The 13,481-nt window shown below is 41.7% G+C and overlaps 1 protein-coding gene across 1 annotated transcript in view; it reads right to left on the reverse strand.

Moving 5' to 3' along the window:
• Window positions 1-7,167, reverse strand: part of ank1b (ankyrin 1, erythrocytic b) — a gene marked incomplete at both ends in the record, with an annotated part of 64,151 nt that extends 56,984 nt beyond the window's left edge. The window contains one exon of the mRNA XM_079178620.1: window positions 7,042-7,167. Coding sequence (XP_079034746.1) covers window positions 7,042-7,167 — 126 coding nt within the window. The remainder of the gene's footprint in view (window positions 1-7,041) is intronic.
• Window positions 7,168-13,481: the final 6,314 nt, after the last annotated feature.

The following is a 13,481-nucleotide window of genomic DNA, read 5'->3' on the forward strand; positions in this document are numbered from 1 at the left end:
TTACAGCTGTTTACATTGGTTGGCCTTGCTAACAATGGTGATGGATTCTCTGATTAACAGGTACAGGCTGGTAGATGAGCTGTGGCACTTGAGGAACTCAATGACTGCACGTCGATCCAATGGGCCATCGGCACAGTGACTCTCCGACTACGTCGACGAACAAAAAAATTATGATTTTAGCCTCGCATCTGAATCATGGCAGCTTATGGCCCAAGCTTGGAAACATCTAAAACATAACACAAAGATACAGTGCAGGATACGGTTGGTCTCTCTTAATGCCACAATAAACTGTAAAACCTAAATTCTCTGAAGATCCAATTCAATAGAAATATTCAAACTTCATTCAATTATTTATAAAACATGTAAAAACACTGTAAGCTTGGGGAATTGGGGCTTTGGGAATTGGGAACTTTGCTTTAATTGGTACAAATGTTTTCATTTATTGTAGTTAGGATTACAAATTAGATTAGATTAGACAAGGATTTTATGCCAGATTTTCTTTTGTCCATACACTAAGAACACAAATGTACCAGGAATGCAGGAACAGAGCCAGAAAGGGTACCAAAGTTTTACATAAACGTAGCAAAATGACTTTCCTTATATCTATCAAAGGAGTCAGACAAGGCATGCGTATCTAAAATCACTTTGATCTCCAGATCAAAAATGTGTGTCACAGTCGAGCCCTAGATAAGCCCTCAGAGAGGTCTGATAAATATCGGCCATCATGCTGCTATTCTGGAATCTTCCTGTGTTGTCTGAGCAGGTACGGATCCGGGGCAACATCAGATACAGTATCAGAGCAGGTGCTCAGCACGCACACAGTAGCGGTGTGCAGATGGATGGGCAGCTCCTACATGCACCGTAATCCTATGGCTGGCAGGTCAATATAGCCTGTGGCTGCTTCGGGCTGGGCTGAGTGCTGCTTTGCTCTGCTTGACCTTGGGCTCATCCGGTTCCTCCCTTTCCTCAAAGACGATGAAAAAATGCATCGGCCCAAACTATTACGCTACCCTTTGCTGCCGCCCGCCCCCCAAAAAAACATGCGTTATCGTGTCTTTCATCACGATGTTTTTGAGAATTGATCCAATGTAAAAGCTTTCACCACCTGACATTGTATTCAGTAAAACTCAACATGTAATGTTTAGCTGTACAATTGAATGTTACTGCTCTCGTCAACCCTGTATGCAGACATTTTCAGAAAACAAGCTCCGATAAACTACCTGTCCAGCACCAAATGACAGAAAGATTAAAAAATAGCAGCTATCTGGTGAACAAAAGACTAAAAAAGATTTCTCAGGAGTTGGTGGCGACCAAAACAGAGCTAAAAGGCCAGTGGATATTTTAACATATCTAGTATGCGATTGTCACCTTCTTGCAATCATTTTACCTATTCAATGTAATAGGCCTACACATCACTCATAACCAAGTTAAGTTAACTTATAAAGGACCTTCCTCCTGGCAAAATCGCACTAGTTAAAAAAAGAAAGAATGAATGAGTACATACAAACAGGCTCATGCACATCTATATACACAAATTCACAGGTGAACCGAAATAAAATGCACAAAGACGGACAAATGTGATACATTAGTCCCTTGGATTCTAGGACACGTCCTTAAGAGCCCCGCTCTCGTGGGACCAAATAAACATACTTCATTTCCTCCCCCTCACCACTCAAATACACAGTGAATCATAGTATTCTTTTCATACCACTTCTTTCTTCGAATCTGGGACAGCACACAATACTGTATTTAAGCACAGTAGACTTGCAACCGACTGCAATATTTAGATACTTAGTTTAAAAAGAAAAAGGAGCTCAAACTGTCAAAGAGAGCAGCTGAGTAGAAAGTGATACAAGTCTTTTATCAGTGCGGCCCTGTGTACCCTAAAAAGCTGTCACATAGAAAATATATTAAGATTTCTAATGTGACTGAGGAGGACAATACTCTACGCTCTAATGTAAATGTTCACGCAGTTCACAGAGTAATGTTTCAGTCAGATTCTGTAATAACACAAACTATCTAAATGACCTGTCACTTTGCTTCCAAAGCTCTAATAACAGAAGATTATTTTCCCCTTGTCTAAAACATAATTGGAATGATATATTCATGCTGATACCACTTTTAATTACCAAAGTTAGGCATTAATAAAACAAAGCCTGTCGTTGTACAATGTGTTGTTTTGTGTGAGGACAAAAGTGGGCAGAGAAGCAAAGTAAGAGAAAGACAGAAGAGGGTTTTGGCTAATTGGGGTTGGGTATCCATAAGGTTACATAAAAGTGGAATGAAATACCCTGAAGCCCTGCTGGTGCACTCACACAAACTGCATGCACACACGACAACGCGTATTGAGAACGCGAGCAAGCACGTATACACGTGTGCACAAAAAGCGCACACTATCCATTAGCAGATCTTTGGATCCATTGTAATAAGTGCAGGCCTGGAGGAAACGGACATGTACGGGCCAAAGGAGCCTCACGCTGAGGCACGACAATAAAAGGTTCCATGTCCCAGATTAGTCTATCCCATTGGTGACAGAGAACAGGAAGTAAACCCAAACAATCACTAGTGCAATTTGAAGATGAGCAAGCATGTTCATGTACTTCTACATTCACATTAGACCATATTACATATTATCACAATCTATATTGCATCACAGCCGTGTTACTATTTGCCTGTAAAAAGCATTGACTATCGGTATGCAATTCAAATGTACATGCCTGTTGCTGCAATTCATAAGACTACATCTTCACACGCATTAACAGTCAACTTTAAATGAAGTTGTATTCATAGCAGATGTGTCAAACATTTAAGATATCACTTTTTATCGTGAGTTGGCCATCGCTTCCGACCGTTTAAAATGATGAACGTTGCCTGCGGCAGATCAGCTGCTACTAATTAATGAGTTACTTGATAACAGGCAAAATTACATCTGTCTGTGGTCTGGTTAAAGTGCTCTTTGCAAGCTGGTGTCCGTGTTCAGCCAAAGATCGTTTGTGAGGAAAGAAGCTTCTCTTCGTTCCACCGATGCGCAACGGTGAATGCTTCTGCAGTCGCGACAACTCCAAGAGAGTGATGCTTCTCCTCTCTAGCTGACTGCGTCGCGTCAATTTCAGAAGCTGCATTCTGCAGTGACTTCATATCGTGTGAATCATTTGAGCTGATCAATTCAACAGTTTTGAACCAGGACTTCCAGAATGAATAAGCTTGTGAAAAATAAGGTGTGCGTTAGCAGTCTACAGCTGTTATTTCAATGTGTCAGATACATATTTTCATCAACATTTAGGTAAATGTAACAGATGCATCACATCACACTCGGTACCAGCAGCTACCCAACGCTCAGGACTCAGATCAGGATCAGGGCCAATAAAACTCGATCGGGACATTCTTAACTCATAGCAACATAAATCAGTGCCAGTCATTGGACTGTTGCGACCCGTGACTAGTAAACATACACCAATGATCAATAACTTATAGGCAGAAAGGGACCCATAGTGGTCGGGCTACAGCCAGTGAGGCAAAAATACTTACCGTCAATGCAACCAAGCATTGATCTGCGTTACATATGGCCTTGATTCTGTGATGAGCAACAAATATTGCTCTTTCATTTTGTTCTGAGAAGGAAATATCAATGTAGATACACAATGTGTTTGCACACAAGTGTATCCAGCGTTAGAAAGATAGGGAGAAACAGAAGTCGATGACAAAAGGTTGTTGATCTACTCCAAACCTACGACTCTGCAGTTGCATGGCACGCACCTCAACCGGCAGAGCTAGCAGATTGCCCCCTGCGCTTTCTTTTTGGATTCCCTAACTGCATTACAGTCCGGTCTATCCAGAGTTATGATGGGATCTCTGTTGGCACTTTAGTGGATGACCTTTGTGCAAAGGGAGGAGTAGGGAAGACAGATACCATGCTGCCGAGTTTGATTTACATCCAATGGAGCTAATTAACATCCCCAGAACATTAAGACCCGCCTGGGCCTCATCTTTTCCCTCTCCGGCTCTTTGACTCGCTCCCTCACACTTTCTGGGTGCACAGCGACAATCAACTTCCGGAAGAAAGATAGATTCAGAGAGGGATACACAGAGAACAGAGGCACAAAGTGGCAAGGTTGATGATTGAGGTGAGAGTGAGGGAGAAAGGCCATTGAGACAGAAGCAGTGAAGCAGAGATGGATTTAGTTTTTCCAACAAACTCTCTCTTATTGCTGCATCAAAGGTGCCTTAAGCTGTGGACACTGAACACTGTGAGTCTACGTAATAACAATGCTACAAATAGAAATAGAGGTTTTGCTGATTTATACTTGAAAATCAAATGAGAACTGTACAGTACTGGATACAGCAGGAGCTAATTCGTTTTGGCCACTTAAATGGCCTTAAAGGGCACAAGGGAAACTGTTAAACACTTTTAATTCTTTATATTATTTCATGAACTGAGTAATTGTGCTTGGGTTTGCATATTTGGCACTTATGTGAAGCCAAAGGAAAATAAGCCATTTGAGGTGGAGAGTTGTTATGGCCGTTAATGAAATCTTAAATATAACAGCTTGATTGATTTTTGGACGGAAAAATAAATGTAGGTAAGGAACATTAGCAGCGTGGAGATCAGTGAATGGCGGGCTGAGTGCAGTAACGAACTGAAGGGTAAAATAGCATAAATATTCTTGATTCCATTCGGCTTGGAGTGTCTGTCAGCTCAGTAGCCTAATCTTTCTTTTTGATCAGTAACAGTGTTGGAAATCACCACATATCATATCACGTAATCAGGTCAAGTTTAGTTATTTACACTGTCTTCATTTATTTTATCATAAGCAGGAAAAGTCTAAACCTAGAAAACTAATCAGGAATGAAGTGCTTGTGTCTGGCTACTCAGGTAAATTAAATCCATGACAAACATCAATACAAAAAAATACATATATTGCCATCACAGTCTTGCTCACTATTGCCTGGCTGCCTTAACTTAAATCTTGCACGGTGTCCTGTATCCTGGTCGGTGTGCACCAACCACCACCATAGTCTGTCTGAGACGGATATAAATCTCTCAGGTGTTCCAAAACTCAACATTACCTTTCGCAAAGTTGTTATTACTGCCTAATCATATTTACAATTCAAACTCAATCCTTAATCTAGTTGCCAAAAGCAAACTCTTATTTAACCTTGGTACACAACAAACGGGGTAATGACAATATCAATCCATGCTTTGTCCGTACCCTTACAGTGACACCAATACTAGTAGAGTACTTCATATAATACCTTTTTTCCAACTTCAGTCGATAGCAATTATGTGAATAGAAGCATTCAGTAGAACAAAGAGCCACCGCCATATTGACTTTTATAAGACGCCACAGGCATGTAGCACAGCCAGTGCTTTCTTTTTCTAAATCTGGGGAAAAGAGAGATGGAACGCAGGTCTCCTTTGTCTGGAGAAGTTTTTATACTACTCAGTACTCGGTTGTTCTAGTCGAGTACCAATACCCAGCCATAAATATAATCCTATGTCTGATGGAGTTATGTAATCCTCAATCTTCATTTGTGTCCCATTTGAAGCAGTTGTTGTAAATGCTCTTCTATGAAACAAAGTTGTTTTATAAAAAAATCCCACTATTACACAACAAGGATTTGCTAATTATATCAGATTCTACATATTGTTCTATATGAAAAATTATATTCAAAGTGTATGATTTTACCAAGGATATTAGATTTTAAAAGAATATCTGAGGCTAGTGCATGAGGGACATTAAAGGGGGTCTATTTAGCTGACAAAATGCAGGAATCACAAGTGATTCTGTGTAAAAGTGTAAACCAGTAATACTGCCAAAAGCATTCTGCAAAGCCTTCGCAAACCACATCACTGTGGTGATGACAAATAATCTGTTTTATGTGGAAAGAATATTAAATACAGATGAGAGATTACACTCCATGAGCACCCTCTGCAGATTCCATTTAAAAAAAAATTCTCTTCTTTCCTTTGTGTTGTTTGTGTTTCTGTAATTTCAGACAAATACTTGCATTCTCTTAATTTCACACACACACAAACACATTTTGTTTTAATCCATTCAACAAGTGCCTTACACAATAGGACATGTATCATTTCAGTGTCGCCAAGCATGAGCGCAAGGCGGCACAACCCCAATAAAACCTACACCCAAAGGCACAGCCAGAGTGCGAGAGTGCAGGGGAGAAGTGAGACAGAAGCGTGGATGAGAGAGAGAGAGAGGGAGAGGGATGTCACGCCTACAGGATGATTTTCTGCGTGTCTAGTTTGTGACAACACATTCAAATGTTAATCCACCGCACAACAAATATCACTCGCAACAAATATATCATTAGCACGGGATTCTTAATGGAACAATACATGGAGCGAAAACGTGCTTCCCCCCCAAAAAAGAAAAAAAAGATGGGTTGAAATTGTATCTATTATTAGAGTGTACCTCCATCTTCCCCCTCCATTTTACATCTTCCCCAATGAAAAAAACCCTGTAATGTGGGAGAAGACACCAAATCTAAGACAAAAACACAGCTTCGTGGAGAAGAACAGAGCACGCAGAGCACGTTAACGGTGATGGCATTGTATGCATACAAATGCACTGTAAGTGCAGTGCACTGAACTTTGCATTGCATTAATATGAATGAGCTGCACCCATGTAAGGCTGGATCCCCCAAAATGCTCGTGAGAGGACACTGACATTGACAGTACCCGTTATTTAACCAACAGCCTATACTGGTCCCGATCATCATCAGCCTTCCCCAGAAGCTCAATATCTGACCAAGCAAGCACAACCTGTACCAGAGGATATGTGCTTGACTGGTTAGCCTACACACACACACATACACACACACACACACACCAGCTGAGGCCGCAACACCAACTGTGTAATTATACATGTGTAATTGCCCCCTCACCAATCTTGCACAATAGATGCACAGAGAGAGAGAGAGAGAGAGAGGGAGAGGGAGAGATAGAGAAAGGCAGGTAGAGAGGGAAAGATGGATGTAAGAAACACCGTCACCTCCCCTGTCTCTTGAGACAGCCTGCCATACCTTGCGCTTGCGATCCCTGGACCGATTCCTCTTTTTGATCTTCTCCTCCTCCTTCTCCCTCTGCTCCTGGGCGGCGGCCTCTGCGAGGTCCTTGGTCTTACGGAGCTGCTTGGCGGCTTGCGCCATGGTGCCGCTGCTACTGTTGCTGCTGCTGCTGCTGCTGCTGGTGCTCTAGTCGGCGTCGCTCCAGCCCTCCTCACGTTCTCACACAGCCACCAGTGATTCCTTTTCCCGTGTCCCTCAGTTCCCCCGAGCCCCGTCACTTACTACCTCCTCTCTGGTGGCCACCACGACATGTGTGTGTACAAGGCAGGCGGGGGAGACGTCTGTGTCCAGATGTTTCTGCGGGTGTGTGTGTGTGTGTGTGTGGGGATGATGCTGATGTTACGGCAGCCACAAGACAAGCCTCCGGCAGCCACAAAGAACGATGCTACGGCTAGTGGTGCCCGACGCTGCTGCCTGTGCCGACGCTGCTACTCATCCAGTCTGCTTGCACTGCGCCTGAATTGCCTCCCCTCCCCCTTCCTTCTCTCCTACCTTTCTCCCTTCTCTCCTCTCTCCTCCCTCTGCCTTCACAGACCAGTCACGCAGTCCTGTGTTCAGCACGGTGGGGATCCTGCTGCAGAGCTCCCCCTTTTTATCTGTCAAATGTCCTCCTCTTTGCCCGCCGCTCTCTGCCTCCTTCCTCCGGATTTCTTCTCTGGCTCAAGGCTTTTTCTTTCACAATAGCTGCTGTTGCGTCTTGCAAAAAGACGAGGGAGCCGAAGCTGAGGAATGCTGTTCAAATTAATATTTTCGGCACATCGTCCCTCTCTCTGGCCATGGCTTTTCCATGGCACCTCCCACCTGAAAACAGATGGAGAGAAAGAACAGCAGTGAGAGAGATGGAAGCTTGTAAAATAGAAATGTATATCATGTTTTATCTAATATACATTGCCTGTAGGTGCTGCATGATTCTCTGCACAGCTTGGTCACTTTCTGACTACCGACGGCTGATGTTGAGGTGGAAAGGCAACACGGTGCCATACATTAGCCTACTTCCCTCTTATTTTAGTGTCAGGAGCAGACAGAGGGGAAACCATCAACAACATGTATGCTTCATAAAAACTGCATGTCCTCTCCCTCCCCTTTTCATTCTACCACTCTCCCTCTTTCCATCCCATCTGGAGGTCATGCATGGCCGTTTGATGTCGCAATCCAGTGGCAGATGAGTAAACAACAGCATGAACAGACAAAATGATTTTAAGGTATGAACATTGGGATTAGTCCATTGTTTTGATGTCCTTAAGACCAATTTCTGTAAAATCTATAACTTTTAATAACAACGGCAATTAATCCTTGAAATGATTTGCTGTGTCAACACTGCGAAACTACATCTATCGCTAAATGAAATTATTAATCTCTGCCAGGCGTAATCCTGGGGAGAAGTTGCTGCGTGCTGCTGTGTACGTCACTGACCGAGTGAGTGCGCATCACTGTTTTGGTCCACAGCATTCTAATCTCGCATTCTGCTGCAGCAAACTGCGTAGTATTTTTTTAGTTGGCCAGTTATGGCTGCACGCTCGAGGACCTCTCGTGGTTGCGGGGACCCACACTTTCTCAGAACACCTTTTATTGCCTGATTTATGCTGCCACTGGCTGCCTTCTTACTCCTCACTCGCCGCTCTTAAATCGGCACCGCGGCCGCTAGTGGTGACACGGCTGAGTGCATCTACCGAGCCGCGACTCTGCCACCAGATACACAGTGTGGGGTACACAGTTTGCACACTGTTATTGTTTTAGATGACGTGTTTGGCCAACAGCTAACAGCTAACGGAACTATAGCAGTACACCTACTGCTGAGTACCTTTCTGACGCTGCTATGTGGCACCGCCACCAGAGGACGCTGTTGCACAGAAGAAGTTATCGGCTTTTCTCTATTTTAGACACAATAAAAGCAAACTCAACTTTGTCTACTTTCAATTTTGTTTTGCAATTTTTCATCATATTCTGAATGAAACATATTGCTTTGTAGTGTGTGTAAATGTGTCTTTCTATATTAAAATACACTTGCCACTTTTATAATATACTTGCTTTAACGTACTGTTATCTGTTTGTTTGTTTACCATATTTTATTGTACATTAAGATTTTTCTATTTTTAAATTATGTCTCGATTATCGCACTGTGTTCATTGTTTATTGTTATGCACCCAGTCAAATTCCTTGTATGTGTAACGTACTTGGCAATAAACGGTTCTGGTTCTGGTTCTGATGCTGCTTGCCTGTATCCGCTTGGTGGGGCACAGCAGAACTGGCCCTACTGCACTTATAGCTCAGGACCGACAAACCATATGCGCGCGTTCAACCTGAAAGTTCAGATTGTGAGTTGGACTGACCAAACCAGGTATGTTCTAGGAAGATCTTCATTGTGTGATTTTAGATGGCATTATTCGGCTGGAATTTTGTCTTCACTGCTGTTGGCTTTGTATGTACATCACAGCAATCGCAGTGTCTCCCCTCTCTAACGCGCACCATGGTTGTGAGCGTATGGTTCAATGTGATGTATGGTATGTTTGGATTGCATCAGGTTTACTTGTATGAATATGGTGTGGACCAAAGAAATTCTAAGATCTGCACTATACTGAGTGCACCTTTCTAGTTGAACTAACTTTATGTCTTTTTTGCATGGTTATTACTCTTCTAAAGACTATATCACGGTGTCCTGATAGTTTCAGTTTCAGCTTATTAACTTAAAATTGGAATTATGTTTCAATGTGAGCAAAACCGTATCTGAAAATTGAATCACACCCATCAGGCGGAAAGTGCATGACTCATCTCTTTGTTGTCATCTCAACAGACACATTTTTATTCCGGTCATATGATGTATTTACTCTCTGTAGCCCACTTTTCCGCATCAGAGAGAAGATGCACTGACAACTCTGTCTCTCTCTCTCTCTCTCTCTCTCCATCTCATTTATTCCCCCCCTCTCGCCCCTGCAACATAATCTTTCTGCAGAATGATGTTGCAATGTAACGTGCAGCAAAGCCTTCAACAAGATTGGGACAACACTAGGAAATGCATACATTTTATATTCATAGGTGCATATCTGCCATCAGATTAACACCAGGGCCATTCCATCATGCCAAGTCAAAAGCCATGACATGCAAATCAATACTGTGGTGACATGTGAATACAAAAAAAAATGATATTCTCTCAACAATGAAAGCATTTCTTAGGACCAAATAGTATAACCCATAACTCTCAGTGTTCGTGGGCCTCCGTACAACTGTGTGTTTGTGTGTGGGTTTAATAATTCAGGGTGTATTCATTTGAGTGACAGCTTTGTATTTTCTAGTGCTTGATGTTAATGGATCTATTAAGATGGAGGTATGTGTAACAAAAACGATGCCATAGACTCGGCTACACTCTGGATTTCCCTCAGCTGAAGAGGTCTGATGGAAGAGCTGTCAATGTACCCAGACTGATTCTCAGAATTCCACATAGAAATTACCGTCTAGGTGACGCATGTGCACATTCAAGGTTATGTGCACATCATAAAGATTAAATAGGGAAAAGGGTTTCCATCCACAAGATTTACTCTCCCATAATGGTTTATTCAGTAATGCGTCAGCTGGTCTTTGGCGGGCCACATTTTTCTATATGGCCAGTCACTTAGACAATTGAGTGAATAAACCATAATGAAAGGATCGGTTCAGTGAGTCATTGACTGACTGATTGCAAGAAGAAAGGGCATGTATCCCTGGTGTTTGCGTCATGCTGTATAATTGTTATGAAAATGCGTATTGGTAGCCTAGTATGGTAGCCTTTTCAGGAGTGAGTTCTGCATTTATTTGAACCCACATTCTATAATATTAGGTTAACACAGGGGTCGGCAACCTTTACTATCCAAAGAGACATTTTGCCCTATTTTCCACCAAATAAAATTTGTCTGGAGCCGCAAAAGCTATTTGATATCACAGCTTATAAAGTTTTATATATAGTTATATTACATATAGAAAAACTATAATTTGTTGTAATTATGAAAATATAGAACAAGAATAAGAATAAAGACAATTCTTGACATTTTATTGCTATTTTACCTGTAATAACAATATCAAACTGTTATGAAGAGGAGAAAAAAACTTGCTCAGTTTGCTGCAGCAGTTTCATCTCCAGCGTGATACCTTTCAGCAAATGCTGTGTGCTTGTTCTGGAAGTGACATTCAACATTACAGTTTTTGCACATATCAAGCATACAGGTAAGCCAGCATCGTTGGCAGTGAAGGCAAATTAATACGTCCACGCAGAATTAAACTCTCTATTTTCCTCCGTGACTTATCTTTTTTTGGATTTATCCATTGATAGTTTACCGAGGGCGGGGGTCTGAAAATCATGATTAGCCACCTGCAGGGAAAGGCTCTTGACGGGTGTAATAGGATGTGACGCACATCTTAGTTGACAAAATATTAAAACATTTGTATTTAAGGTCAGGCATTACTGACCTTGTTGTCTTTACTAGCAGCTGTTGCCCAGTTAAAGTCTGCATTTCTGTGGAGGAAGCAGCTGTTATTGGAGCGATTAGCGAGCAGCTTGTCACGTTAGCGGCTTTGAGCAACCAATCTACTTCCTGTTTACACCGGTACCCACCCGCATGCCCAGTGTACGTGAATAGTCACGTGATATTCGATTTCAGGCGTTTAAGTCTGGACGGAGATAATTTAGAAAACGACGCTGAAACGCCTTGTGGACGGAGATAGTTTAAAAGGAAAACGTGTGTGTGGATGTAGACTCAGGAAGCCGCATGCGGCTTCGGAGCCTCAGGTTGCCAACCCCTGGGTTAACAGCTAATGCTAGCCTCTTGTGTTTTTGTTTTTTTTACCATTAAAGATAACTTGATAATGTCCCACTCATACATGAGAGGCGCTAAATGTTAGCCATAAAATAATGCAGCCCTTAAACACTTTGTAGCTACCTGGTGACGTTCGCTAGCTTGTTAACTAAAAATGCAGAAGATAACACAAGCCAACGTTTTTGAGCTAACGTTTTGATAACTAGCTAACCACGTTTACAATGGATGGGCAATGAAAAAAAAAAAACACCAATAACCTTCTAACCATAATATCCGTCCATACTTGTGAACTTGTGATTGTAGGTTATATTGAGTCAAAATTATCTGTGTTCACCAGAAACCAATGCAGAGAACACTATTTGGTCTCAGCCTGTCCTCAACTATGAGAAAATGACGGTCATGATGCCTCTGCACTCCATAACAGACCAGTATGTTAGCTATCATTATGCGTGGACATGCATATAATTGGCTGGCAAACGGATAATTCTAAGACATAAATCTACACTATCAATATGCAAACAGTAGTGAGGATTTGAGTGGTGATCGACACATACAGTATAAAAGCATAAATAAATAAATATATATGTATACATATGAATAAATGATGACTTGGAGCAGATGGTGCTGGGATCTATCATTGATGAAAACGTGATACTGGTTCTGGGTCGGGGATTGATTCCACCAGCCAAACTGTGACCTGATTAATATGGAAAATGATGAAGCAAATTTGTTAATTGTCTGTTACCTGAAGCAGAACCATTTGAATGGGCTGAGTAGTGACATAAGAAATTCCATGTGTTGTTGTTTTTTTTTCGTTTTTTTTTGTTTGAAAAATCTGTAGGACTTCAGCTTGAGTAGACTCACATTGGAAATGGAATATGTATATTATCAATATAACCACATCAGTACTTTACTCCATAACAATCACCAAACAATAAGGAAATACAGAGCAATACATTGACTGCTGGGAACTGGAAGATTTGTCAAAAGGATATCTTTTTTTTATTATTCTGCTGTGTCAGCCGCTCTAATATCTTTGGGCATGGTTTTACATATTTTACAAGCAAAATAGAGGCACTTCCAATTTGCTTCTGGGAATATTCCGCTTGCTGTAGTGGATGTCCAAGGATGTTGCATGGCCATGACTAAACAATTGTAGCACTAGTACAAAATACAATCTAAACCGCAACTGGGAAGTAATGCAGTGGCTGCTGGAGTTAATTATATGTAGTGTCTTTTTATTTTGTTGTTGCCACAGTAAAGTCTTGGTTCATTACCGATATATGGTGTAGCATGAGAGTGTAATATTTATTGCCAGCATGTCACGCTCTACATTCCTGAGTAGATTAAACTCTCTGGATGGTGATTCATGATTCTACAGTGCTCAGATTTACAAGTACCCCACTGCTATTTAAAGCCTCAGACTGCGCCGCAACACCTTTGACTCATGTCCGCTGTGTTATACTACCATCAAGTGGTAGCTGGCTGTTAGTACTACTGATGGACTTTCTTTTTTTTTTTCTCTCTGTATCTCCTTTATTGCAACTTTAAGTCTTTACAAATGTGGGAGACAAATAGACTACAATTTGATGTCACAGTAAATTCATTCAC

This window comes from Pholis gunnellus (genome assembly GCF_910591455.1).
Source record: "Pholis gunnellus genome assembly, chromosome: 18".
Taxonomy (NCBI): domain Eukaryota; kingdom Metazoa; phylum Chordata; class Actinopteri; order Perciformes; family Pholidae; genus Pholis; species Pholis gunnellus.